The 27359-nt window shown below is 41.6% G+C and overlaps 7 protein-coding genes across 8 annotated transcripts in view; 3 read left to right on the top strand and 4 right to left on the bottom strand.

Annotated features, from left to right (window-relative positions):
• LOC108600556 (bifunctional heparan sulfate N-deacetylase/N-sulfotransferase) overlaps positions 1–9708 on the bottom strand; it is a 58890-nt gene extending 49182 nt beyond the window's left edge. For both annotated transcript variants that reach the window (XM_017988216.2, XM_017988217.2), the window contains exon 1: positions 8864–9708. The gene's annotated coding sequence lies outside the window, so the exon portion shown is untranslated. The remainder of the gene's footprint in view (positions 1–8863) is intronic.
• A 436-nt stretch (positions 9709–10144) lies between these two features.
• On the top strand, positions 10145–14491 carry LOC108600754 (vacuolar protein sorting-associated protein 8 homolog). Its single transcript, XM_017988511.2, has 5 exons — positions 10145–10236; positions 10288–10426; positions 10492–11805; positions 11865–12719; positions 12780–14491. Exons 2-5 carry the CDS (start codon positions 10334–10336, stop codon positions 14220–14222), a joined length of 3705 nt encoding a protein of 1234 aa, XP_017844000.2. The 5' UTR covers positions 10145–10236; positions 10288–10333; the 3' UTR covers positions 14223–14491.
• Positions 14492–16351: 1860 nt separating this feature from the next.
• On the bottom strand, positions 16352–18854 carry LOC108598817 (regulator of MON1-CCZ1 complex). Its single transcript, XM_017985563.1, has 7 exons — positions 18703–18854; positions 17984–18461; positions 17532–17924; positions 17224–17482; positions 16759–17158; positions 16500–16704; positions 16352–16444 (listed from the first exon to the last, which is right to left on the bottom strand). Exons 1-7 carry the CDS (start codon positions 18808–18810, stop codon positions 16365–16367), a joined length of 1923 nt encoding a protein of 640 aa, XP_017841052.1. The 5' UTR covers positions 18811–18854; the 3' UTR covers positions 16352–16364.
• Positions 18855–19119: 265 nt separating this feature from the next.
• Positions 19120–21269, top strand: LOC108598464 (very long-chain specific acyl-CoA dehydrogenase, mitochondrial). The gene is made up of 2 exons (XM_017985108.2): positions 19120–20629; positions 20690–21269. The coding sequence occupies exons 1-2, from the start codon at positions 19165–19167 to the stop codon at positions 21106–21108; spliced, it is 1884 nt and encodes a 627-aa protein (XP_017840597.1). The 5' UTR covers positions 19120–19164; the 3' UTR covers positions 21109–21269.
• A 206-nt stretch (positions 21270–21475) lies between these two features.
• LOC108599173 (zinc finger protein 782-like) lies at positions 21476–23011 on the bottom strand. Its single transcript, XM_017985960.1, has 2 exons — positions 22607–23011; positions 21476–22462 (listed from the first exon to the last, which is right to left on the bottom strand). Exons 1-2 carry the CDS (start codon positions 22955–22957, stop codon positions 21578–21580), a joined length of 1236 nt encoding a protein of 411 aa, XP_017841449.1. The 5' UTR covers positions 22958–23011; the 3' UTR covers positions 21476–21577.
• A 208-nt stretch (positions 23012–23219) lies between these two features.
• LOC108599083 (zinc finger protein 239-like) lies at positions 23220–24592 on the bottom strand. Its single transcript, XM_017985871.2, has 2 exons — positions 24145–24592; positions 23220–24088 (listed from the first exon to the last, which is right to left on the bottom strand). Exons 1-2 carry the CDS (start codon positions 24547–24549, stop codon positions 23336–23338), a joined length of 1158 nt encoding a protein of 385 aa, XP_017841360.1. The 5' UTR covers positions 24550–24592; the 3' UTR covers positions 23220–23335.
• Positions 24593–24933: 341 nt separating this feature from the next.
• On the top strand, positions 24934–26582 carry LOC108598952 (zinc finger protein 771). The gene is made up of 4 exons (XM_017985723.1): positions 24934–25386; positions 25451–25528; positions 25586–25654; positions 25712–26582. Exons 1-4 carry the CDS (start codon positions 24979–24981, stop codon positions 26543–26545), a joined length of 1389 nt encoding a protein of 462 aa, XP_017841212.1. The 5' UTR covers positions 24934–24978; the 3' UTR covers positions 26546–26582.
• Positions 26583–27359: the final 777 nt, after the last annotated feature.

Raw genomic sequence — 27359 nt, 5'->3', positions numbered from 1 at the left:
CGTTCGCCTGGGCAAAACAAAAGCCCTCGGCGCTGTCTCAAGCGTTATTTATTGTTAACGAAATAGTCGACTCGCCCTCGCCCTCGCCCTCGCCCTCACCCTTGCCTCTTGGCATAAGTCAAAGGCTGTGGCGTTGCCAGATCTATACAAAAGCACAAGAGACGCCATTAATGATTTCGGGGCCGACCTCTGGTCGAGCGTTTGGCAATTAATCAAATCTTAAGCACAAAGCACATTTTGCGGTTTTACAACATGTTAACCTTGTTATTTGTTGTTGTTTATGTTTTTGATAGCAAATTAATGCCGTTAGCAGTATGCCTGACATCATTTGGCTCCCTTTGGTCCCTTTGAACGATTCTCACTTGTCTCGTTATTGTTTCAATTGTTTTTGCCAGTCTGGCCGTTGACAACAAAACTAAATTAACACGCATACACTCAAGCGTTCTCACTCTCTCGCTCTTTCGCTCTCATTGACACTCCCCTGACAGTCAACAGGATAAAGGCTGTTCATATGACTATCTGCCTGCCTGTCTGTCTGTCTGTCTGTATGTGTGTGGGAGCCAATTGAAAGCAGTCAAAGAGCACACAAGGATTACAATCTATCAGCTGCAGCCGAGGCCGAGCAGGCAGCGCACAAATTTGGCTTGTCCACTGGCATTCAGGTTCGTCCTGCTTCCCGACGCCGCTTCTGCCTATGCTCTCTCGACCATATCCTGTACAACTTCTGCCTTGCAGCACTCGACTCTTGCCACTTGCTGTCGCATTGCAGTTTTTGGGGTTCAAGCGCTTTGTGTGCCAAATCGCATTTTATTGTTGTAAATTGTTGTGTGCGTGTGTGCGTATATGCCAATGATTGCCATAGCTTTTGTGTGTGCCCTCTCATTTGCATAGCTGAATGTGTGTGTGCCTCTACGGGTGTGAGAATTTTGTGCCTGGCAGGCAACTCTATTACACTTAAAACGAGTCAATGCGTTTGCAAAAGCTACGAATCCAATTGGGGCTCAGTGTTTGAGTGCGTTGGCCAGCCGTACAAACGATAATGGGCCGCACTGAAGTGCTACAAAGCCTGGGGTGGGTGGGGCTGGTGGCGGCGCAGAGAGGGGCGTGTGTGAAGCAGGTGTGTATAACAAACAGTACTCGGGGGAGCTTGCCGTAATTGTGGCACGCGCCTGTTAAACGATTGTGATCTCTGAGCTCATCTCATTGCGTATGTGCAATTAACAACAAACGACAATTTAAGTTAATAACGTAAATTAGCCTCAAATATTCCTGTTTGAGATACGCAATTTCAAATAATTTGCAATGTTTGATTAATAATTTATTGACAGAATAATATAGACGATAGTTCTATCCCTAATTATGTATGCTAAACATTTCTTGAGTCGCATTTGAATAAAACATTATTCACGCAATTTTATCAGACATTGCAGATCAGTGAAACAAGAAAAGTCGAACAATCTTAAAACCTATTTCAATTCCTTACGCCTGCTATACTCAAATTCATAAACGGAAAATGAAAAGGGTAAAATTATGTAGTGCAAACAGGAAGAAGGATGCGTGGCAGACCCTTTAACTCGATATATTCTTGATAAGCAACAAAAACTGAGTCAATTGAACCATGTTCGTCTGTCTGTATGAGCAACAAGAACTCAGACACTGAGAGAGCAACCAAAATTGGTATATACTCTTTTTTATATTTTTTTTATTCATTCCGCTTCTACCGCAAATAGAATAAAAGTGATTTCAAACTCGAAGAAAAAGAAAAATCTTTATCATTTTCTCGACGGATCATAAGGTTCAGAACGATCGCAAAAATAACTTCGGAATTATTCACATTTCAATTTTCTATATAGACAAAAAAGCGTATCAGAAAGTTGAGTGCGTCTAACTGTAAAGAGTTTATTTTGGATTTTGAAGTTATTTGAAAAACAAAAACATTTGAAATTTGTACAAAGAACTTTTCCCAATTGTCAAAAATCCGAGCGCTTTCATAAAGTTATCATTAAGATCAGTCATGTTTTTGCATTGTAATTACAATATTAGGCAAAACAAAATTATTCTACTTACATTTTGAACTAAGCTTAATTCCCTGCTGAATGGTTGTACATAAATGCATTAAATTTCAGTAGCCAAATACAAAAGACACTTAATCTCTAACTCTCTGAGGTTTTAAACGAATGTGTGCCACTACTAACGTAATCTGAGTCGTCTGCTATTCAACAGAATAGTATGTACATATATATATACTATAATACGATATCTTTTGTGCATATCCGGGCAGCCCAGACAGGCAGCTTTCCAGTCCATTGATGGCCAAAACTAAACTCGATGGTGTTGCATTTTACCAAATTGACTTTATGGCGGACATTTAAACATTTTTCGACACGCGCTGACTGCACGCAACCCAACACCGTCCGCTCTCCCTCTCTCACTTCTTCACCCTCTTTTACTCAATGGACACAAAGTTTTTAGCAAACTAAAATGGCGACACACAAATGAACAGTTAAACTAGAAATGCATGGCTTGGGGGGCTGTTTGAGTGGGTGGCGAAGCGCACGTCGCGTATACTTTATCGTCCATCCGGTGAGTGTGGCGCCAACAAAACGTTTCATTTCGGACTGCCAAAGCAAAGTAACAAAAGTAGAGGGATTGAACACCGAGACAAGCGACAACTAAATGCGTGAAATGTCAGCCCACGCCCTGCGCAGGCCCACCTGCCCCACCAGCTAGCCAACTGGCAGGCAGGCACAGTGTGGCAACAACATCTGCATTAAAGGGCGGGCAATTAAAATGCAATTTTGTAATAAGTAATTTGATTTGATTTGTTGTTCTCTGGCATTTTGCAATTAGATACGCAAACAAACAAAACGTTTGTCTGCGAAAAATGCGCAGACTCTTTTGTCTAGTTTATTTTGTAAATTGTTTTTATGTGCATAAAAAATTATGTGTAAAATAAAGTTGCAGACAAAACGCAACAAATTCATAAACATAATGCGCATACAAAGTGTTCGGAGTCGGGATTAAGCTGCTGCTGCTGCTGCTGCTGCTGCTGCTGCTGCTGCTGGGATGCTTAAGCGCCGGAACAAAGCAATCATCAGCAAGCTACCCCTAAGCCCCACCACCCACTCGGTCGTCCAACCATGCGTGCCGTCTCCACTTGCGCTGGGGTGCGGAATGTGCGCGACAAACAACAACAAAAAATATATGTATATTTATATATGCTAAAAAAGAAAGCACAAAGCAGCAGCTGAGGCAGCTTTTGGACACGCCCCAACACACGCACACACACACACACATACTTAGAGACATAAACAAAGCAGCGGCTTAGCTGTGAAACATTTATTTTATTTTTATGCCATTTCGTTTTGTTTTAAGCGCAGCGCACAAATTTTTTAAAACCAGCTACACAAAGTAAAACTAGATGAAAAGTGACACACACCAAACATCAGCCAGCAAGGGTGAGGGGGAGTGAGGAGGAGTGAGGGGCGGTCAAGAAATAGAGCGAAAAACGCAGCGCGTAAAAATTCGAGCGAGAAATGTGTGCGAAAAGCGGCCAAACTGGAGCATCCTGTGGCCAGCTGCGGTATGTGTGGCAACAACAACAATATGAACAACAATAAAAGCGGAAGCAACAGAAATAACAAAAAGCAGGAGAAGCACCAGAAGCAGCAGCAGCTGGCGAAATCATCAGAAAAGCGCTACGCTGCTGAAGATTCGAAACATTTTAAATGCAACACACAAAAATGCGCTGAAACAGTAAACCCAATGAGAGGGTGAGCGGGTGAGCTGGTGAGAGGGGCAGGTGGGTGGTAAGCGTTGTTGCCTAAAGAGGCGGCAGGCAAGATCGTATGGCGAGTGTGTGGCAGTTAACACGAAACCAGAAGTAATTGAGAATGAAGATTATGGGGCAAAGCCGTGCAGCAGCAGCAGCAGCAGCAAGAGTGTTCGGAGATACCCCAAGGAGGGCAGGCCAAGGGGCAGCATCAGTAATACTTAAGCACATAATACCGCAAATACGTAGAAGGAAACACGATGCACACACACGACTGTAAACAGAGGAAATGGTGGCGGCGACGCGTCGTCAACAATTTGCTGAGTGGCAGGAAACACAATTGTGTGGCAGCCAATCCAACTGCTTCGAAATCGCATTTTGCTTTGGACGAAACTGAAAACAAATCCTTTGTTAATGCAATTACCAATCAGAGAAGAAACTAATATAATTACTTGTAATTGAGTAACGTCAATGCAGCATATTTACTTTAAAAACAATCAAATTCTCAAGCTAATTAAATAATGACCACTAATCTGTCATGTGCAACATATAAAAAGATACGTACTTATCTATTATATTACATATCTTGTTTATGAAAGTTTATTTTTAGAACGAATTGATTAAAACTTGTACATACAATCAATGTTTTGCTTATTGTATATTATGTGATGTATTGATTACATGAAAAATGTTTTTTTTTTCATTTCACTTTACCACAGTTTGGTTAGACTGAAACCCCACATATGTATAAAATAAACCAAATTACTAAATAAATTTCGCATTTAAATTATTTTTAGAAAGCTAGTTAAAAATAGTTCTATGGCAAACGTCAAATTTGTGAATAATTAATGGAATAAACAAAAATTACTAACTTTTGAAGCGTTCTTGATTTGATTATAATTCGCAAAATATTTGCTCGTGCATAGAGTAGACGCTCACAGCTAGATTGTTAGTTTAAACAAGCAGCAAATAAAATTAAAACATAAATATTAAAATGTTTATTTTGCTGTCCAAAACTTAAAGCTTTGTGGCAGCTTGTCAAAAAATAAATTTACACTAATAAATGTGCACTAAGCTAAATTAAACTTAATTTAAAAATTACTCAGTTTATGCATTAATAAAATCTTGAAAAAAGCCCAAACAAACAAAAAGTTGACAAAAGTTAAGTTGTGACCGTAATTTCGGACTATTTCCAAATATGTATTTTAATCCTCTTCAAGCTTTCAATAATAAAAATCAACAGTGCAATGTGCTTAAATTATATTTGCATTTTTTAACGTATATACATAAATTAAGTATTATATTATTTTTGCAAGCCCAATTCTTTGAAAAATTTTCATTGCGCCTTAGTATATAGAAAAGGATTTAAATGTACCCATCTAATTACAGTCTAAAACGTGTCTTATTAACGAAACACGCCATCAAGAAAAGATTTGAAAAGTTTCATCCGATCGACCTTGCCGAGAGGATCTGGTAACAAGCCTAGTATTATAAGTCTCTATGATTATTTTTTATTCTTTTCTAATGTAGAACTTGGCAAGCCGAATAGGAAGAATATTCTATATCAAAAGATAACGCTCAAATTATATTCATTCCCAAATTGGTGCTTAAAACCCTTTTCAACGATAGGCACCCAGAGCTGGATAAATTTGTGAAAATGTGCACACATGTTGTCAATGCATTTTTCAAGTTTTTCATTGACTTGTTAGTCTCATATAAAGAAATTAGAGCAGTCATCACAGCTGCAACCAAGGACAGCAGACTACTAATAATAACAAGAGCAACAACAACAGCAAGAGCAGCAGCAGCAATGCCGCAACGCCGCAACAAAGCAATTATTAGCAAAGTCATTAGCACCGCAGTGAACCAAACTCTGAAATGGAACGCAGGTCGAGCTAAAATTTAGTGGCGCTGCTAATTAGCTGGGCCGAAGCAATAAGTGTTATGTGTTTGCATTCGATTTGACGATGCTATAGCACACGCATACATTATGACGCCCACAGCATGCCACGCCTCTTTGTAACTACACATGTACTATATACATACATATATACATACATGTACGTGTATGTTAATTACAAGGCCTCTGCCTCGTTTGTTTGTCATGCAGGCAGTAAGCATGATAAATTTAAATAGAGGATAAAACTTACTTTATGTAATCTGACTGGGAATACGCCTACCCACTAGTAAAACACTCGGGCCTGACATGCCACTCAGCCCCATACTTGCAACAATTTATGTCTAACGGCATATTTGGCATTTTTAGCCGACTTCGGCAGTCGTGGCTGCTGCCTTTATGCCACAAGTTGATCATAACAGACAAAGCGCGGGCAGAGCGGCATTTTCCGGGCTACTTGAAAGCATTCCTGCATGGCAGAAGAGGCTCAACCAGCTCTTGCTCACCCGCCTGCAAGGTTTTGGATTAGACCTCGACCTGCTCGACATGATTGTCTAGAGAGCTACAATAATGACTAAGCCGCATGCAGTTTCTTCGTGTTGTGAGCTCTCAAGTTGTGCAGCTTAAATAAAAAACAGTCAGACAGGTGAATGCTGCATAAACGGGCAAGGAAGCGGCATAAAAGAATCATCATAACGATGATGCCAAAAGTCAGTAATGCAAATATTAGGCTTCAAAGAAAAATACACAAAAAAAAGTTAAAAAAAAAAAAAAAGAATCTTCAACAGCGACTGGAAAACATTAACTAAATCAAAATACATACAAAAATTTTATTGCAATATGTAAAAATTAATATTAGCGTCTCTAAAAATGGGTAAATGAAAACCCAAATTATTTATATTCAAAAAAATGTTTCCAAATCAATTTTTTTACTCTGCGTGCAGCGCAAATCGAAGTTTAATATAAAGGTAAATAAGTTGCCCAATGGACATATAAAAGTTAAATATGTAGAGAGCGATAAAACATTTTTGCTAGTAGTTTAAAAAGACGCACAAGATTTTATTTTGGGAATACCTATGGGTACTTTTCGTTGGATAAATCTTTATTTGAAAAATTAAGAAGGACCTTGCTGCTGATCTGAGCATTAACAGAATAATATTATTTTAATTTTATTTAACGAAAAAAAAGGACAAAACCTAAAACAACAAATTTGATTTTTGTTTAGTGTTTGCTATATACAAAGTAAGGAAAATATATGTAAGTAGGGTCCAGCAAATTAGTCTTTGGATAAGTGATTGCAATTGGAAATGTTATCGTATTCATCAAAGGCCAGTTTGTTTGTTAATTCGAACCGTCTAGCAGTTGGGCTTAGGATGCCAGCAGGCACTTTTGGGTGCTCTATTAAGAGGGTGTAGTTGGGTGTGAAGAGACTGTGGCAATGTCATTGCAATATGTTGCCAGCTGTACAATGGGCCACTTAAGCGACAACAATAAAAAATCATTAGAATGGCAAAAGGCAACACGGCATGCTTAAGGATGCAGACCCATTGCATGAGGGCGGTGAAGTGCGCCCATACATATAGTCAAGCAGTTTGCCTGGGCACTTCATAAATCTACAAGGCATATGAAATACGGTATCCTGTGCTGAGTGCAGTAGCCAATCATGTTGCATGTACTTACTTTGCTAGCGAAAGGGCTGGCCAGGGGGAGGCAGTAGCCAAAGGAGAGGCCAGAAGGCAGAAGCCAGGACGAAGCAACAAACTCAGGCTATAGAAGTTGCAAACAAAAACTTTCTGACATTGTTACCGAGCACTTTTTGCTTGTGCAACGGGGACAACAAACAATGCACATTGCCTTTGATTTATTAACAAGCCATCGTTTATCATGTGGCCAGCAATGGGTTAAGGCTACCAATGCACCAGTCACCCCGGCTATAAGAGCCCACAATTGCAATTTGTTTCGGCCGTTGAATCACAAATATCATAAAGACAAAGAGAGAAAGAGGACGCACTAAAGATAAACAAAAACGATACGTAGAGTAAACAAAACGGAAAAGTTATGATTATTTGAATATGGGAACGCCGCCAAGTTTATTGAATTAAGATATTTTTACCCACTATCAACACCATGAAGAACTTTATGTTGCTGAAAACCAACGCAATGTGCTAATAATTCATTTCGAAAATATGTAAAGGAAATATGTATAAAAATATTTTTGTTTTTCTTATAATTTATGTATGTGGCTTTTCGGGAAAATCTAAAATCAGTTTCCAGAATCCCAACCGGTCGTGGTCTGCAGCGCGTTCAAGCGTTAAATTTCCATGTGGGCGACACGGCCAACAGCCAACAGCCAAGAACGAAGAGAAACAAAACAAGTTGAAGGAATCTGCAGCATATCGCGTGGGTGCCGAAACGCCAAAGATTTAGAGTTGACCAATAAATTTAGTGACCATAAGAACAACAACTGATGAAAAGCCATACCAAGCCAAAGCATAAAGAGCACGAAACAGGGTAAACAATAATGACGAAGTAGAAACTGCAAGCGAATGCAACGAATATTATATGATCGATGTAAGACAATAAACATTATTTTCGTCGTTTTATCTTTTCTGCTTATTTCGTACACGTTTAATAAAAATAACAAATTAAATAAATTAATAAAATTATAAAAATGCAACAAACTGCTTCACAAATGAAATGTGGTCAATAATGTAAAGGGTACAAGAATGTGGAAAAACTAGCGCGTCCGCCAATGACCTGCTGTGCGAGGCAAACGGAAAGAGCGAGAGAGAGAGAGAGAAAGGAAAGGAAGACCAAGTTGCGCTGCATTCGAAAAAATGCTCCAGTAACGTCATTGACGTCTTTTACTTTTGTTGTTGTTTACGTACAATCTTGAGAAACGTAAAATGATATAGCAACAACCATGAGTTAACATCATTGCGTATACATTTCGCTCTTTGGCTGAGAGCCCGTCTCTCCTTCTGTGTGTGTGTGTGCGTTTATGTTTGTGTGGAAATTTACCTGTGAAGACGCCGCACTTGACTCACTAATTGATAAGTTCATTTTAGTGTAGGTTTTTATGTATGCAACTAACCAGCGGCAGATCTTTATACATACATATGTATGCATGCATATTTCGATGTACATTTTTACCGCAAGCAGACAAATGTAAAATCAAATAAAACGCTGCTTACCTGTCGCATGTGCTATGTTTGTCCAAATCAATCAATGCTGCCACAAACTGTTACTTTTTTAAGTTCACTTGCCGCCTACGCATGTGAACGTAAGGGAGATAGAGAGAGAGAGAGACCAAACACAAACGTGTTGCGCTCAGCTGGCCTTGCAGCAACGAATGAGCAGCACAAAACACAGAGGCTAACAATTCACAGTACTGTTGTTGCTATATTGTATTTGGCACGTGAATTGCAATTGTTGTCGGTATGTCGGCTGTTTGTTGTTGGCATTTTGCGAATTTTTGCACAAAACACTTTTTATTTACATTTGTTTACGTCACAAATGGCCAATACACTCTCTCAGCATATGAATGACGCGCGCGTACGAAAGAGATAAACAGCGAAGCGAGCAAAAACACAAACAAACAAATGCAACAAAGCAACGGAATAATATGCACTGACTAATTTTAACAAATTTATTTATAATCGCACTGTACACATCAACATGATTAAATTAGGGGGGCGCTGCGTGTCTGCTTTTGGCAACTTGGCGGCCTCTTTGTTTTTATTTTTAATAACAGCGTCTCATGCAAAAAATCGAAATTTCCACGACAGACGAGCACACACAACGCTTTCTCGCCTTCCGGTGGAACTTTGGCCCTTGCGCCACCGTTTACCGTTGTCGACTTACGCACATATGATTGCTCAGTTATGCATTTCAATTAATTCCAATATTTAATCGCCTATTTGCTTTTGTTTGGTTATTTAACAGCTGCCGCACACTTAGCACGCACGTCCGTTCATCTTTCGCAAGTTGTTTTCACCGCGATTCGACGTGCTCACTCATCAACGGCAATATTCGGAATGAGCGGGAATGGAGGAATCAAGGATTGATGAGCAAAGAAAAAATCAGTGTTGCCAAATCAAAATATCCAAATCAGCTGGATAAGAAATCTACAATAAGTGCACCCGGTTATTTGGCTGTATCATCTAATTATCTTCAAATTGAAGTTTTTTGGATTTCAATGCTGTATTTTCTGGTCAACAAATTTTGCAAATTTTCCGCACTCGCACTTAAAAATATACAATCTAAGTCTGGCGTTAAAATAGCTAAACCGCCCACGCTATGAGATTAACTTCAATAGTCGAAAAAAGTGTGTAGACACTGCATTTTAAAAAGTCTTAGTTTATTTAAAAAAAAAATTATTGTGAATGGGTACTATGTGTATTAAAATACGCATCTCTTAAAAGATTGTGTGCTTAATTAATTCTTAATTCTTTTATTTTTGGTTTGCATAACATACGGTCACTCTAATTAATATCGATATATGCATATTGTTAAATATCAAGAATCTTAATCGAAATCGCCGTCAGCTGTTTACCGAAAAAGATTGGTGGGCGTTAAGTACAATAATTGAGAAAAAAAATCTGAAACAATTTTGCAGATAACGGCAATAATACAGGCAGGAAGTGAGCACAGCGCTGTGCAACATGTCCGAGTTGAAAGCGCCCTCGCTGCAATCACTGCTGGAATCGGATCGGGGTTCCACGGACAGTTTACAGCTGGATTTTGAGTTTGAAGGCGTAAGATGCGAGATAACAACAAATAGGGAATGTCAAATTAATCAATTAACATATTGCAAGTACAGTTGGATGATGTAGAGTTTGCCATACCACCTACCGATGTGTTGCCCACACTGGAAACGGTGCTCAGCGAGTTTGAAGCGGATTCCGATGTAGCCTCAGAGCTGGGTGTGCCGGTGCCGCGTGCCACGCCCACGCCATCAATTAGTGAAGATTGTGGCGTACGCGCTGATGGACGTGGTGGCGCGGCTTCTGGTTCCATAATGCGCTACACTCTACTGCATGGCATTTCCTCTCAATTGGCCTCCGCTGCTGATCGCATCAATGCCGGTGCGGCGAGTGCCTGCGCTGTTGCAGCATACATAGCGGTGGGTACCTCACACGGTCACATACTCAACTTTGATGTCACACAAACATTGCGCTGGGCGCACCAGGATAAGCACAGTCAAGGCGCCGTCTCGAGCCTGGCCTTCAATGCCGATTCAACGCGTCTCCTCGCCGGCTTTGCCCGCGGACTTGTCGCTATGCTAGACACGCAGACCGGCGACGTGCTGCGTGAGCTGTTCGATGTCATCACACCCAACACGGGTGTTTTGCATGTCAAGTGGACATCGCGCTCTTCGCTGGCACTTTGTGCGGATGCAGGCGGCTCCGTCTGGTCGCTGAGCTTTACCCGAAAACTAGGCATTCGAGGGTGCACTTCACGATGTCTGTTCTCAGGCGCACGTGGAGAGGTCTGCGCGGTGGAGCCGCTCATTATGGATGCTACAGGACGCCATGAACTAGACCAATACTGCATTGTGGCATTGGCCACGCTCTCCAAGTACTTTATTGTGACAGTACGTCCCCGTCTTCGCGTTATCAAGTATCATGCCCTGCAAGGTCCTCCGGATTGTCTGCCACTACTCGCCTGGCAGCTGGTGCTCATACAGGCAGCGGACACCACACGTTCCGTGGATCCCGTCATTGTGGTGGGTCGTGGGAATCAATTGTTCTTCCATCAGCTGTTTGTGGCCAATGGACGCATTACATTGCTCTATCTTCGCCATGTGCAGCTGCAGAGCAGCTTACTCTCTGGCCATTGGCTGGGCCCTAAGTGCGTCGCCTCGTTGGACACATCGGAGATACTGCACCTGGTGGATGTGCGCTCCAGCCGTGAACTAGAATGCATGGACATGGCCAACGCTGGTCTTGTCTATGGCTCGGCTCAGTTCAAGGGTCTTGCCACCGGCGGCAATGTCTCCCCAGCGTTTGCCTTAGCTGGCACCAATGCCTGCTACAACTCCGTGGTTGCCCGCTCTACGCAGCTGTACGTACTCGGTGCACGTTCTCTGCACATTATAGGAGTGCGCACCTGGTCGGAGCGTATTAGCTATTTGGTAAGTAATATTATGCTCATTCGACTCTTGGAATTAAACAATATCTTGTCTAATCTCAGGTTAAGAACCATCGCTGGCAGGAGGCTTGTCAACTGGCTCTGGATGGTTACGTTGCCTCCGCAGAAAGGCCGCGTAAGCGTGCGCAAGCCAAAGAGCGCATAATAATGTTGTTCAAGGACTACATTGCCAACTCGGCGCGTGCTCCCGACTACTGCCTGGGACCCATTGTCAAGTGCCTCATTACCATAGGTGAGCTGGAGTTGCTATGGACGCAGCTCTGGGAGCATCTACACAACAACACGGACCTCTTCCTACAGCACATCTCCGAGCACATTGAGCAGGACACCATACACAGTGTAAATCCCGTCATCTCGCAGGCACTAGTGGAATACTGGCTCCAGCGCTCGCCCGAACGTCTTGAACAGCTTATCCTGAAGTTGGACTGGATGTGTCTGGACCTCAATCAGGTGCTGAAAGCAGTAAAGCGCCATCAGCTGTATCGAGCTCAACTCTACCTCAATGCCTGTGCCTTGAACGACTACACGGCTGCGCTAACCGAGCTGTTACCGCAGCTGACGCCGGACCAAACAAATCTGGGAAACTGTCTGCTAGTTTATGTGTCAAGCTGCCTAGCCGGTCGTCGCTATCCTAGTGGCGACGTACCTGCCGAGCTGGTGCAGCAAGTTAAGCATGATGTGTTGCGATGCCTCACCTCCCAGCATTCCAGTGCCAGTCCGGCGGATGAGTTGCCGTATCCGTATCTACGCGCGCTGCTCAAGTTCGACACGCGCGAAACTTTGAATGTCATCTCGCTGGCATTCCAGGAACGGGAGTTCAGCAATGAGCTTGGCTATTCCCATCGCAAACGCATTATCTATCTACTACTCGAGATTATGACGCCCGAAAACGCAACGGTAAGTCCAGAGATAACCATCTTAATCAGCAGCTGATAGCTTTCAATTTATCTCTTGCAGTGGGCGGAAATTGGCTGTTTGCTGAACTTTATCGCACAACAGATATCGACGCAGTGCCTGCCGCGCGACAAACAGCTGCTGGAGCGTGTGCTCAGCTATTTGGCCCAGGAGCACATTGCCAAGGAGAGCGAGCGGCAGCATTCAGAGCGGGAAAGCGCATGGCACGAACTGCTGTCTAACAATTGCCTGGCGGATATAAGCAGCGATGAGGAGCAACTGGAGTTGGCGCAGCGTGCCAACTGCTACTATGTGGTGGAATATTTGCTGGAAAAGCTGCAGCGTTACCACAATATACTCAGCTGCTACATCAAGAATCCATCACGGCACGAGTCCATGTTTGTCTACATGGAGCTTCATGTGCATGACATTGAACGCTGCATTTACGCGCAGGTGCGTAACAATCTAGACCAGCTGCTGCAGATCAATGCAAAGGAGACAACGCGTGTCATTGCGCTGCACTTTCCGGACAAGATTGATGAACTGTTGGAACAACTTAGAACTAAGCCAGTAGAGCTTTTTAGTCTGTTGAAGTGCCTGAATGAGCGACAAAGCAAACTACAGCCCGCGTATCTTGAGAAACTCTTGGAGCTCTATTGCCAGCAACAAACGCCGGAAGCGGTGCTAGAATTTCTACATGACACCACGGGATACCGGCTAGACAAGGCCATTGAGATTGTGAAGCAGCATCAACTGCAACGCGCTGTCATCTATCTGTACGAGCAACAAGAGTACTATGCGCAAGCATTTGATCTGTCCATGGAGCTGCTGCAGACGGCCAGCCAGGAGACGGCTTCAGGGGAGGCGCAGCTTGTAGCAGCACTGCTTGCCCGCGCGGCACAAACGTTGCCTGCGGATAAGCTAGAGCGTTGTTGGTTTACGCTCCTGCAGTATGTTCTGCCGCAGCAGGCTCTGCAGTCGATTGCCAAGTCAATGCTACATGAAGCATCGCAGCATATCGACCTGCAAAATCTGGTGCAGCTAATCATGAATACGCACAATGTTGTGAGCAGCTTTGGTGACATCAAGGAGCTGCTTATGAGCATGCTTATCAGCTCACGCCAGGAGACGGAGGCTTTGCGCCTGGCAGCCGATGTCCTCTGCCAGGATCTGCATACGCAGTTCGCTGAAAAACATCGCCAGGCCCGTCGTGGCCTTTGGGTGACCAGCATGCGTTGCCAGCTGTGTCGCCAGCGTCTATATGACCAGACAGAGGTCATTGTGCTAGGAGTCTGTGGGCACGCAGTGCATGACCGCTGCCTTATCGAAGAGACGCCACTACAGCAATGTCCACGCTGTACCATAACGCTGCCCACTGTGCCTGCTGATGAGACGCAGCTTGCCTTTACGAGCTTGCCCTGCCCCAATCAGCATTTACTACAGAGCAGCAACAGCATAGAGCTGGGCGCACTGCAGCTAAAGGCGCCTCCTAGGCGCTTCTGCTAGACCTGCCTGTATTCCTTCTCCCATCTATATATTTATTGAAAACTCTCTATTTTGTTTAAGCGTATTCATGTCATGAAAGTTTCCTAGTCGGGCGCATTGTAATTTGACCAAAACTAAATGTAGCAATATGCATCAATTCAATTTAATTATTTGTGTATACATGTTTTGGTTCAGCATTCCGTAGTTCAATATCGTCAGTAATTTGGCTTGTAAAAAACGTGTGAGGTACATATATGTATCAGTCCATATATTAAATAAATTATTTTAATATGCCATAAATTTTATGCCAAATTTAATTTATTTGAGACTTTGGCTTAAAACGTCTTGTTGCCTCTCATAGTTTATTATTTTAATTAAACATTGTAAGACAAAGGAAACGAATTTAATTCGAACCATCCAAATGCTGCAGCAGACTCCCAATAAGCTTCTTGACCCGTGAGCAGAACCATTCATAAAGCCAATTGCCCGAGCTTTTAAGCCACGTCCCAAAATTTGTAGCATAGTTGTAGCCTGGAGGCTTCACGTGGTCCAGTCCAGTCGCCAGCTTGTTAATTTTTAAGTATATTTCCTCTGGATGCATGGGCATGTCGACGTCCTCATCCGTTTCCACCAGTCTTTTTGCAAACGGCACTGGTTTGTGCTTCTTCATGGGCGTAGTCCATTTCTTGGGTGTGCTCATATCATTCAAAGGAAATGGCTGCTCCAGTTGTAAATTGGACACGCGACTGCAGCACAGAGTTACCATTGTATCCTGCAAGCAAATCGGACGCTTGTGATAGCCCAGCACCTTCTGAGCAGTCTGCGATGAGGCATATAGCAAATGCATAGTGTCCTTGTACGAATGCTGCATATCAGTTAGAGCGCCCTCCTGGCAGAAGAATTGAACGGCATGCCTATATAATGGTGGCGGTATGTTCTCAACGAGTATCCAGAAACTATCGTTCATGATGGGGAATATTTCAGTTGGAGTTTCGCGCCAGCTGCATGGACGCTTCTGTTGGAGCCCTTCATCAGGGTTCATTGTGTTCATTGTCTTCATTGATTCATTTGACAGATACCCGTTCATAAAGATCTCGTCTATGGGGCCACCTAGAAATGGTGGTAAGTACTTATCATCACCACGTTGACGCCAATTTGCAGCATACGAATGTGGATCCATTTTCATGAAAGATTTCACAATTCATAAAAAAAATTCCAATATTTTTGGGAAAAAACGCTAATGTTTCATGCAAGTAACTCCAGCTTTAAACAAGTTTTGACATCAAACGGCCTACTTAGATGTACATAAAAATTCGGACTACTTTTTGTATAAATAAACTTCAAATGAACTAAAAAAAAGTAATAGGAAATTAATTAACCAACTTTTATATACACTTTGACAAGGACGTCACAACAAACACACACACAACTTTATACACACAGCTCTTAAAAAAATAAAATAAAAGCGAATTGGCTCGTGTATAGGTAGATTTACATAAAAAATTTGCTTGCTCTAGCTTTTTTAGTTGCTGAGAGAGAATCTGTGGCTGATACATCCAGACGGATAGACAAGAAGGCTTCAAATACCCTTTTCAATTTTTTATAAAAATGTAAATGTGTAAAAAATGATACATATACCAAAACTATATATCAAAACGATCCAACTTTATCCTGAAAGCTGTGCCTGCAGCTCTTCTTGATTTGCAGGAATAGAGGAAAGACTTAAAAAAATAGAAAGCCATATAATTTCTGACAGACAGATACGGCTATTTCGACATAGCTCGTTAGCCTGATATAAAGTTTGTCTTCTGTTCCTTTTTGGCTGTTAAGCACAAATCTCATTTGAATAACTTTAAAGACCTCTGTACATTTTTTATTGACCGAGCCCAAAAGTATTTTGCTTTAAATATAAAATATATTTGTATCATCCAATATATATTTGCAAGTCTGTATGCTGACTGGTTCCATTCATACTTCATTTTGAAGTTTAAAAATTAGATTACAGATGTTCTTAGATATATTTACAAAAACAAATAAAACTGAAAATATTTAAGAATATTTTTAAAAATTATTTAAATCTTATAATTACAAGAGTTTTCTCTAAGGTTGTATTTGGTAAATAAATATTCATAAATTATTATAAGTAAGAAAAGTCTTAAGCACTCAGCTAATTGGCAGCTTAATGGCGTTTTCCGCTGGAAATGTATTGTTATAATGTTGTATAAAATCAGTGCATTGTTCGGCTGCAATTAAGGAGATGTATTAAATATTTGTAATAATAATATATTAAAAACATACTTTTGGGAAATGCGAGGGTTTCGTACATTCGGAGATTTCGCATTTGGAAAAATCTGTAAACGCTGTGGAAAATCAAATCGTTTTGTGTTTTGTATGCTGCTTCCAGAAACTTGCGTGCTGGCACTTTGTCCCAGCCCAAGGAGTTTTTAGCTAGCCGCAGTGCGTCTATGACCTTTCCTTGACCCAGCATTACTTCAATGATAATCTGTGAGCAAGTGGGATTATTAGCAAAGCCACGACATTTCAGACTTGCACCCACCTCATGCGCTTGAATCTTGCCCAGCATATCGATGGCTACCTGTGAAATAGCCGTATTAACATCGGAGTGCGCTAGCAGGAAGCAGGCAATCGACTTTGACTCCTGCAGCATTGAATAGCTAACTAAACGGCGTAGTGTATCGAAGCTACGATTGGCAATTAACTCGCTGATTATCATCTTGCTGAGCTCCTCTTGGGCAGCAACATTGTATTTGTTTAGAGATTGTAGATACAACATTAGCAGAGTTTCCGTGTAGGGTCGCTGGGCAATGGACTGAAATATTTCCACCATGTCCAACTGCTCAATTAGCACGATGGGCGGAGTGGATTGCTTGACAATTGTGGTTTTTACATTGGAGGGTTGCGCCGTTTGACTTTGCAGTTCCATCTGCACCCAGGAGCTAAAAGCGGGCAATAGGAGAATTAGACATCAAAGCATTTCTTTTGAGTTTCTTCAAATGCTTACGCATAAATTTTGTTTATCCTGTCGAAAATAGTCTCCAGCACAGGCAGCAATGTACCTTTGTACTGATCGTTCACTAGCTGTCGCAATACCTTAAGCATCATCTGCTTACCACAACTGCGCTGCAGCAGAAACTCAGTTAGACGTATTCGATCCGAAATGAGATGACAGAGAGGTTCTATGGCCAGCCTCAAGTACCACATGCAACCAAGCTTGGCGTCAATCACAATGTTTGGCTGAAACAGCACCCAATGGGTGGAATCTGCAAATTGATTAGCAACCAGTAGCGCTAACACTATTTCGTTACATACAGAGTTCGCATTGCAGTATCTGGCCATCAGGTGAGAGCGAGGGCAGCTTAAGGGCAAACGGTTTAATAGAGCGCGCTGGTGTAATAGGCGCATGGTAGGTCACATCGTCTATAATTTCTCCGCTGAGCGCAATGTCAAAAAGGAGCGATGTGGCAGACGCCTGATGATGCACCACTATCAGATTGTCCACGGTATTGATGGCAAAGCGACCAATCAGACTGAGACGCAGCACGTGACACTTACGTGGTGCAAGCCCAGGACCGTTTAGTAGATGCACTTCTACTTCCATCAGTCCTGTACTGCTGTTGGGTTGTAGTATAAGCACGGCCAGCACGCCATACACCTGGCCCAACGTCACTTTGCTTTCTTGCACTTCGCGTCCTGGTGTGCCCACTGCAAGAAAAAATGAATGTTAATCATCTGAAATATTTCGCTACAACTTAATCACTTACGGTCCACCTTGGGCAGCTTGGTGATGACTTTTTGTTTTACCAGCACAGGCACCAAGTTATTGCCTTCGGTAGTGCACAGCAGCGCCACATTAGCATCCGAACACCAGGCAAACCAGGATATAGCCACTTGCAAAGCTTTTACAGTGCGCACTTGTCGTTTCTCTGACACAATTTGTAATATCTCTACGCCCGTGTTTGATATCAGCGCCAGTTCACGATTGTGCACCCATACAAATCCGTATATCACTGTTTTCACCTGATGCGTTATAATCTCCTGTAGCAGCGGCTGATCCCCTTTAAAGCATACAAATTCTACAGCATTTTCCTTGCGCTGCACGGCCAGTACTTGATTGTCTGGCGAAAACTTAATAGAGCGTATTGCGCCGCCACGATCACTCATGCAGAAGGATATCACAGAATCTTCCACGGGTCCCTTAACAACCACACCTGTCGCGCCCCCAGAGCGCACGGCAAAAATCTGAAAAAGCAGTAAGAAACAAATAATCAAAATAATATTTTATAGGGCGTATTAAAGCTCTCACACGTATACATATGTATGTAAGCCACAATACTACACACTAAAAAGTTACGTCTGCGTTTATACAATATAACTAGGGGCCTTTCTTTCTATTGCGAAAATAAATTATAGACTTGTTGTTTTTTGAACAGAGCCTAACAAAAGTAAACAAACCTTTTCTTCTTGTGTAGCTGTTTATTACCTGTTTATTTGAGTCATCGAAGAACACATTAGTCAGCTGACTAACCGAGTCGAAGCGTATTACATTATTAGACAACTCAATATAATGAATTCCATTTGGTTTTTCCATTGCTTTAAATAGTTTGTTAGTTTTTAGCAGCGCATACAATTTGATAATGAAGAGTTTAACGATATTTACTCATGTGCGACTTCACACAATTATTTTAAAGTACTTGTCACTATCGTTGCCACAAATAAAATTATAACTTTTTATATATTTACAAAATATAATATATATAATATAGATAATTTTTAATTTATTCTACGTCACATTAATTGATAAAAGTCACTAATATATTTTTGCTAAACCGACCATCTCTATTATCTAAGTACGCTACTTTAAAATACTCGCAAGATGTAACAGGTCACCCTTCATGCTTTGTTTACGTTTGAGTACAAAGTTCAATCGACGAGTTTTCTAAAAATGCTGCGAATTAATAATTTCGGTACCAGAAAATTAATTAAAGATGTTTGCAAGCAAAGATATTATTCGGCTGCGGTGCCAAAACCCAAAACTGAGCACGAGACAAAAAAGGAGCCCAAAAGAGAAAACGAGTCGTTCATGGCGAACATCTTTCGTGGCAACTTAGTATCCAAACAAGTTTTTCCCTATCCAGATGTCTTGACAGAAGAGCAAAAAGAGATAACTAACAGCTTGGTTGACCCTTTTGAGAGATTCTTCACCGAGGTGAACGATGCTGCAAAGAGCGATGCCAACTCTAAAACTGATGATAGTACGCTTAAGAGTCTGTGGGAGCTTGGCGGTATGGCTATACAAGTGCCAAATGATTATGGCGGCCTGGGTATGAACAATACTCAGTATGGAAGACTATGTCAAATTGTGGGCGCAAATGACTTGGGATTGGGCATAACGCTTGGAGCGCATCAAAGTATTGGCTTTAAGGGTATTCTGCTGTACGGAACTCAGGCGCAAAAGGATAAATATTTGCCAAAGGTGTCCACCGAAGAGGTCTATGCGGCCTTTGCGCTCACCGAGCCGAGCTCTGGCTCTGATGCCAACTCAATTCGTTGCCGCGCAGTTAAGAGTGCCGACAATAAATATTATGTGTTGAATGGTTCCAAAATATGGATATCAAACGGTGGAATTGCCGAGATTATGACCGTATTCGCCCAGACGGAACAGATTGATAAGAAGACAGGCGAAAAGAAGGATAAAGTAACGGCTTTTATTGTTGAGCGCTCCTTTGGCGGCGTCACCAGTGGTCCACCAGAAAAAAAGATGGGCATTAAGTCCTCAAATACGGCTGAGGTGTACTTTGAGGATGTGAAAATACCCATTGAGAATGTGCTCGGCGAGGAAGGAGAGGGTTTCAAAGTGGCTATGAATATCTTGAACAACGGTCGCTTTGGCATGGGAGCCACACTATCGGGCACCATGAAGAAGTGCATTGAGATTGCCACTGCGCATGCCAACAATCGCGTTCAGTTTGGGCAGAAGCTCAAAGCGTATGCTTCCATTCAGGCCAAACTAGCGCAAATGAACATACTGCAGTATGCTACGGAGTCTATGGCGTTTGCCATCTCACAAAACATGGATGCAGGTAGCCAGGATTATCATTTGGAGGCGGCCATTTCCAAGGTGTACGCCTCGGAGTGCGCCTGGTATGTCTGCGATGAGGCTATTCAAATTCTGGGCGGCATGGGCTTCATGAGAGACACTGGACTAGAGCGCGTAATGCGAGACCTGAGAATCTTCCGCATTTTCGAGGGTACCAATGACATATTGCGACTGTTTGTAGCGTTGTCCGGCGTGCAGTACGCTGGCAATCACTTGAAGGAGCTGCAGCGCGCCTTTAAGAATCCTTCTGCGAATCTGGGCTTTATATTCAAGGAGGCATCCAGGCGTGCCACAACCTCTGTAGGCTTAGGCAAGTAGCAGCACCTGTCCAAAGCAGTTGAATTTTATTTATTCATTCCCTATTTTGTAGGTGGTACCGATCTGAGCGCACATGTGGTGCCCGAGCTCATGGAGAGCGCCAAGAAGACCGCCGCTTGCATCGATCTATTTGGACGTACAACTGAAGAGGTTTTGCTTAAGCACAACAAGAACATTATCCACGAGCAGTTGATTTTAAACAACTTGGCTGACGCCGCCATCGATATATATGCAATGGTTGTGACCCAGTCTCGCTCGTCCCGCGCTTCAAAACTTAATTTGCCAACCGCCCAACACGAAATCAATTTAACCAAGGCGCTAGCTACTCAAGCCTCCGATCGCGTGATGGATAATCTCAAGAAAACCACCTCTGGCCAACAGCAAGGCCAAAATAAACTACTGTCTGTTATAGCACAGGAGATTTGCAATCAGGATGGTGTGCATACCACAGGTCCTCTTGACCAGCAATAGTACAACAAGCTCAAGCCTTAAGCCAATTAGAAAAATTTACTAGCATATGAAACTCACGACACATTTTAATTTGTTTGCTTATTGTTTAACCGCTGTTTTATCTAAATATTATTTAAAAGCCTCTTTCGTTGAATATACATGTCAAAATTTATTTAAACGACCATTTAAATCTAATTGTAAGATATACATACAGTTAAAATTATTTGTTTTTGAAATCATAAGTAAATAAAATTATAGATTTTATTAAAATAACATTTTGTTTTATTATTTTATAAGTTTTAAGAATTTGTTCGTATTCGATTTCATAATGACAGACTAATACTTAGTTATCAGCAAAAAACTAACAGATTACAAAATAGTTGTTTAATAACTTTTACTGATAACAATTTCAAAAATATATACTTAAGCAAACATTTATATGTGTTTCCAAAAATATGAGTTAATCTCCTGGTCTTGCTTAATAGCCAATTTATTCAGTAGGGGCACTTAAAGCTAAGGTATACACTGTAGTTGTAGCAAGTGTCTTTTGTCGCAGGCGCTCGTGAATTTTGCGATGAGTGCGTAGTGCTGCCGGCTGAGTAAAGCGCTTGCCGCAGTCCACGCAACTATTGGGCTTCTCTCCGGTGTGCGTCATCTCGTGGTATTTGCGCGTGTCTGGCTTGGCAAAGCGGCGATCACAGTGACTGCAGGCATAGTCCTTCGCACGCTCGTGCACAGTGCGCACATGCAACTTGAGATTGCCGGAGCTGTGGCAGACCTTTGAGCAGAAGCGGCAGCAGTATGTGCGCTCCAGGGTATGATAGTTTATGTGTATTTTGAGTTCGTTGCGCGTCGTCTTGCGCAGACCACAGTAGGGGCAGCTAAAGTTCTTAATGCCAGCGTGGCGAAGCATATGCACTTTAAGCTTTTCCTTGGTAGAGAACCGTTGATTGCAATTGGACTCAGAACAGGCATGCGGCAGTTGCGACTTGTCCCGATGCGTGTAACGATGATCGTTAAGCACTGCTGACGAATTGAATATCTTGCCGCAGAACTCACAAACGTGCGACCTTAGCTCCGGACCCAGGTTGTGGCACCGACGCATATGCATGACTAGCGTGGGCTTGTGGCGATAACTTTTGTTGCAGCCAGCCTGCTCGCAGTTGAACAAACTTGTGTCTCCCACGTGTTGCTTTAAGTGCTCAGACAGGCAATGCAACCGATTGAAAGCTCTGTCACAGCCGTCTTCTGTGCAAGGATATGGCATGAGTCCATCATGCTGGCGCTTGTGCGCTACCAGGCGATGCTCCACTAGAAAGCGTGCACTACATAAATCGCATTTGAATAAGCACGTTTCTGGATTTACTGTTGAAGTCTGTTAAATGCAAATATAATTTTTTATTACAATAAAGTACAAGTTGTACAACCAAAAAGATTAAAACTATATATATATATAATAAAATATTGCATTACTCCCTTATCAAAGTTTCATCCTTTTCGTTTGAATTCTGATTCTTACATTTCCTTCGTTTGCTTCAACACTTTCTGTGATTTCAACAATTGCGTTTGTCTCCTCAATAAATGCTGTGCTTCTTTGCGTTTCAACTGTTGTGATTTGTTTATTGGCTAACATCTCCATGCGCCACTTTGTATCGGACGCAATGCATTGAGAGCGGAATAAGTAGAAATGTTCCAACTTGTCGTGGCATGGTCGGCACAGTTCAGTAGGGAGATGCTCCTCTGTGGGTATTGCCAAATCTGTACAAGTGCTAAACTTCTGTGCAAGCAATGGAATCTTTTTCATGTCATATTTTCCGTTAGGTTCCTTAAGCGTGCAAATGCAGATTCGGCATTTGGTGAAGAAAGCCATTCAAAATTTTTTTTTATTGATAGATTCAATGTTGTGCTTGAATACTTTATTTGTTTACATTAGAAACGCCTGTTTAAGGAATTTGGCGATAGACATATGAACGATATATCGGCAACACTATCTGTTCCTGATTCACGAGTCAGTCGTTAGTCACGACTGAGAATCAGTTAGAAATATGTGCAAAGCGTTAAAAGGCCTTAAATAAAAGAAAATAATAACATTTTTTTATATTAAATTTTGAATTGTATTTGAGATATTGCAATCTTCTTAATAAGCTAAAATAAATATAGAAAATAAACATTAAATGCACATGTCAACTGGTAAATGAGTGGAGGTTCTTAATCATAAGTTCAAGGCATAGGAATCGCCAAGGAACAGTTATGTAACAGCATCTTTTCGTTCGCGCTCGTGAATCCTGCAATGACTACGTAGGGCTCCCTTTTGTCTAAAGTGCCTGCCGCACTCTTCGCACTCGTGAGGCTTCTCTCCGGTGTGGATCAGCTCATGCTGTTTCAGTAGGGCCGACTGAGTAAAGGTGCGATCGCAGTAGCCGCAGGCATAGCTTTGTGCACGTTCATGCACAGTGCGCATGTGCAATTTGAGATTGCTGGAGCTATTGCAAACCTTGGGGCAGATACGACAGCAATAGGCACGTTCCAGCGTATGATAATTGAGATGGATTTTGAGCTCGGTACGCGTGGTCTTTGCTACTCCGCAGTAGGTGCATTTATAATTCTTAATTCCAGCATGCCGCATCATATGTACCTTGAGTAGCTGCTTGCTTGAGAAGCGTCGCCCACAATCGGAATCTTCGCAAACAAATGGTAGCTCAGACTTATCCTTATGTGTGAATCGATGGTTCTTGAGACGCCACATGGTATCAAATACTTTGCCACAGAATTCGCAAATATGCAACTTGGGCTCTTTTCCCAACTTGTGGCATTTTCGCATGTGGACGCTAAGCGTATTCTTGTGGCTGTACCCGCGATCGCAGCCAGGCTCCGGACAAGGATATGGCAACTCATGCTCATGCTGTCGCTTATGAGCACGCAGTCTTTGCTCCTCGAGAAACTGCGTGGAGCATATATCGCACTTATAGATGACTTTTTGCTGTACTTGTGGCTCGTCACTCTAAAAGTAAACAATTGTCAATTATTTAAAACAAGCATTCACATTTAATCACTTACTTGCTTAATAGCTAACTCTGGTGGTTCTGAAGTCTGAGGAAGAGTTTCTTGGAGAATGTTATCCTCTTTATATAAATGTTCACTCTCACTGTTTAAATTATCTTCAGGTGAAACTGTTTTGGTCTCCACTTCATTTTCGCATTTATTTTCGTAACTTGTTGCCAATAATTCCATGCGCCATCTCGTGTCGGCCGCAATGCACTTAGCACGAAATGCGTATGACTGCTCCAACTGCCCACAGCATAAGTGGCAAAGACAACTTGGTAAACACTCTAGCTCCGATACCGTTAAGTCTGTGCAAGTTATGAACTTGTGCGCGAGCTTCGGCTGCTTACGCATGTCATAGCATACGGAGGTTGTATCCAGCATGCAAGCGCACACCCGGCACTTCAGTTCGGCAGTCATATACTTTGCTTTTTCAATAATATTAACCGCTTCCGAGCTGTGTTTGTTATTTGTCTTATAGAGATGGAAGAAAGTTACCCAGTCATTGTTGCATGCCTGCGATAAGTGGTAACGAGTCGCAAATCACTGTTGATCACTATATTGAAAATTATTGGCATGAAAGCATGAGTGAAATACAAATATAAGCGTGTAATTGATCTTATTTCATTGTATATTGTATGAATGGAGAAAATAATTGCAGCTAAGACACTATCGTCTCATTCGATAGACGCAATTTGGTAGCCATGTTCGATATGTTTCGATACATTCGGTATTTTTTGATTGTGCATTTCAATGTTCTTATCACGTTTTTTTCACATCTCTATTGCGAAGCGTCACAAGCAGAAGTAAATTTGTTTTATAAATTTTTCCTTTAAAAATTTAGTTTTGATGGCTTCAGTAAATAAATGTCGTGCTTGCATATCGTCCTTGGACGAGTCTATTATGAATTATGACATGAAAAAGATTCCAGTACTTGCGCAAAAGTTTGTGTCATGTACAGACTTAATCGTGTCCGAAGATGAGCCATTGCCCACTGTACTATGTCAGGATTGCTTTGACCAGCTGGAGCAGCTGTACAAATTTCGAGCCAAATGCATTGCGGCGGATACAATGTGGCGCAGAGAAATGTTAGCGTTCTGCGATGAAGTCGAATTGGAGTCTATTGTTGAGCTGGAGATAGAAGAGGAGCCACAACCAGCTAGCCCAGTTGAAGTGACTGAGCTGGAATTGCCTGTTGTGTCAGAGGCGGAAATTGAAGTCATTGACATTAAAGCCGAGTCAGACATGGACGAAGGAGTAAGCAGCAATTGTATACATTATTAATTGACCATAATCAATTTTACGTTAATGTTTATGTCAGGAACCGCCTTCCGACGATGATGCAAATCTAGATAGTCTTGAAACAAAATCAGACGAAGACGACGCAGATGCAGATGAAGTAAGCAAATTATACTATTTAATAAAATGTAATCTCTTAGTAATATATATGTTTTAGACATGCTCCCAGGAAGATACAGTTGAAATGGAAGTTCTGGAACTAAATGCAGAGCCGGAGGGCGAGCCAGTATGTTGCACTAATATAGATAACGTCAGAGTATTTATTTAAATATTTTTATTACAGGAATCGAAATCAGAAGAACCAAAAATGAAAATATATAAATGTGATTTCTGTTCGGTTCAGTTTTTGGATCTAAATCGGCTTCATACACATCATCGTCAGCACGGTGTAATGCCTTTTCCCTGTCCAGAGCCGGACTGCGATCGTGGCTACAGTCACAAACACTCGCTGAAGTTGCATATACGAAAGGCCCACAACAATGGCAAGGAGCCCAAGCCGCATGTTTGTGAATTCTGTGGCAAAATGTTTGACACTATGTCCGTCTTAAAGAACCATCGCTTTACGCACAAAGACAAATCAGAGTTGCCGCATCATTGCGAAGAGGAAAACTGCGACCGTCGTTTTGCAACCAAGCAATTGCTTAAGGTGCATATGATGCGGCATGCCGGCATAAAGAACTATACCTGCTCCTTTTGCGGCGTGCAGAAGACAACACGCACGGAACTTAAGATTCATCTAAACTATCATACGCTGGAGAAGTCCTACAGCTGTTCCATCTGCGGAAAAATATTGTACAGCTCCAGCAATCTTAGCAAGCACATGCGCAAGGTGCACGAGCAGGGACAGAAGTACGAGTGCAGCTACTGTGGACGCACCTTTACACAGCATGATATACGCGACCAACATGAACTTATCCACACTGGCGAGAAGCCGCATGAATGTGAGGAATGTGGAAAGCGTTTCCGACAAAAGTCAGCACTCCGCACGCATGCCAAAATCCATAAACGCAAAGCAGCTGAAAAAGCTGCTGGACCTTCTGAAAAGGTGGTTAAGAAAGAGGTTATTCTGGATGTTAAGGATGAGTTTGAAAATGAAGAGTATCTGCATATTGAATGAAAGCTTTCAACTCTATAGATTACAATTTGTAATAACAATTGAGAATATTTATAAATTAATTTTAATTATAACCATTTAAAGTTACGCAGATTGAATTTTCCGTTATGATCTAGTGTAGTTTCCATAAGTTTATAAATCAATACTTTGAATAATAAAAAGCAAGCAAACGATTTCATTTGGGATTCTGAATGTAAATAGTCTTTAATCATATTTTGAACTAAAACAAAAATGTACAAAATATTATAAATAAATTGGCTGTGTTGTTGCCTAATTTCTAAATCTAAAATACATCAGCTAAGTTACATCCTGTATGTGATTATTGTTACATATGTGTGTGGTGTTACAATGATATGATGCGCTACTTAAAGTTGAAAGTTGAAAGCTGTTGTGGCTCTGGCAGGGTGTTGTTTAAGTTTATATGCATATGTATATGAATGTGTGTATATAATATATTCTTGCTATAGGCGTATAAATAATTCCCGTTCGTAAATATTTGTGGTTGCATTAAAATCGTTGTAAATATGTTTTCATTTGTAGATACATTTGTTTAAACTGTAAGCTTATTAAATTCATTCGCTGTAAATATATATGCAAATGTATACATATATATGTACAAATATGTGTGATCTTTTTGTATGTATGTTTCAGAGTGCACATTGTTGGGTTGATTTCGTTTCTGTGTCTAGCTCGAAAAACAACAGTTAACAGACCATACTACAATATGATTTTATTTCTATAGAAATGTTTACATTTTTCGAAAATGTTAAAGTACATTTAGAACATAAGAATATAGCATATTTAGGCTAAATATCAC

Source organism: Drosophila busckii, chromosome 3L (genome assembly GCF_011750605.1).
Source record: "Drosophila busckii strain San Diego stock center, stock number 13000-0081.31 chromosome 3L, ASM1175060v1, whole genome shotgun sequence".
Taxonomy (NCBI): Eukaryota; Metazoa; Arthropoda; class Insecta; order Diptera; family Drosophilidae; genus Drosophila; species Drosophila busckii.
This window is presented reverse-complemented; position numbering and strand designations above follow the sequence as displayed.

Excerpts from the sequence above, each read along its gene's own strand:
- LOC108600754 (XM_017988511.2), top strand. The coding sequence starts at position 10,334 with ATGTCCGAGTTGAAAGCGCCCTCGCTGCAATCACTGCTGGAATCGGAT. Across the intron at positions 10,427-10,491 it reads TGGATTTTGAGTTTGAAGGC|TTGGATGATGTAGAGTTTGC; the intron begins GTAAGATGCGAG and ends TTGCAAGTACAG. Across the intron at positions 12,720-12,779 it reads TGACGCCCGAAAACGCAACG|TGGGCGGAAATTGGCTGTTT; the intron begins GTAAGTCCAGAG and ends TATCTCTTGCAG.
- LOC108598817 (XM_017985563.1), bottom strand. The coding sequence starts at position 18,810 with ATGGAAAAACCAAATGGAATTCATTATATTGAGTTGTCTAATAATGTA. Across the intron at positions 18,462-18,702 it reads TCGATGACTCAAATAAACAG|ATTTTTGCCGTGCGCTCTGG; the intron begins GTAATAAACAGC and ends CTGCTTTTTCAG. Across the intron at positions 17,483-17,531 it reads GATACTGCAATGCGAACTCT|ATTCCACCCATTGGGTGCTG; the intron begins GTATGTAACGAA and ends ATCAATTTGCAG.
- LOC108598464 (XM_017985108.2), top strand. The coding sequence starts at position 19,165 with ATGCTGCGAATTAATAATTTCGGTACCAGAAAATTAATTAAAGATGTT. Across the intron at positions 20,630-20,689 it reads CACAACCTCTGTAGGCTTAG|GTGGTACCGATCTGAGCGCA; the intron begins GCAAGTAGCAGC and ends CCTATTTTGTAG.
- LOC108599173 (XM_017985960.1), bottom strand. The coding sequence starts at position 22,957 with ATGGCTTTCTTCACCAAATGCCGAATCTGCATTTGCACGCTTAAGGAA. Across the intron at positions 22,463-22,606 it reads TTGAAGCAAACGAAGGAAAT|ACTTCAACAGTAAATCCAGA; the intron begins GTAAGAATCAGA and ends TGCATTTAACAG.
- LOC108599083 (XM_017985871.2), bottom strand. The coding sequence starts at position 24,549 with ATGACTGCCGAACTGAAGTGCCGGGTGTGCGCTTGCATGCTGGATACA. Across the intron at positions 24,089-24,144 it reads CAGAGTTAGCTATTAAGCAA|AGTGACGAGCCACAAGTACA; the intron begins GTAAGTGATTAA and ends GTTTACTTTTAG.
- LOC108598952 (XM_017985723.1), top strand. The coding sequence starts at position 24,979 with ATGGCTTCAGTAAATAAATGTCGTGCTTGCATATCGTCCTTGGACGAG. Across the intron at positions 25,529-25,585 it reads ACGACGCAGATGCAGATGAA|ACATGCTCCCAGGAAGATAC; the intron begins GTAAGCAAATTA and ends TATATGTTTTAG. Across the intron at positions 25,655-25,711 it reads CAGAGCCGGAGGGCGAGCCA|GAATCGAAATCAGAAGAACC; the intron begins GTATGTTGCACT and ends TTTTTATTACAG.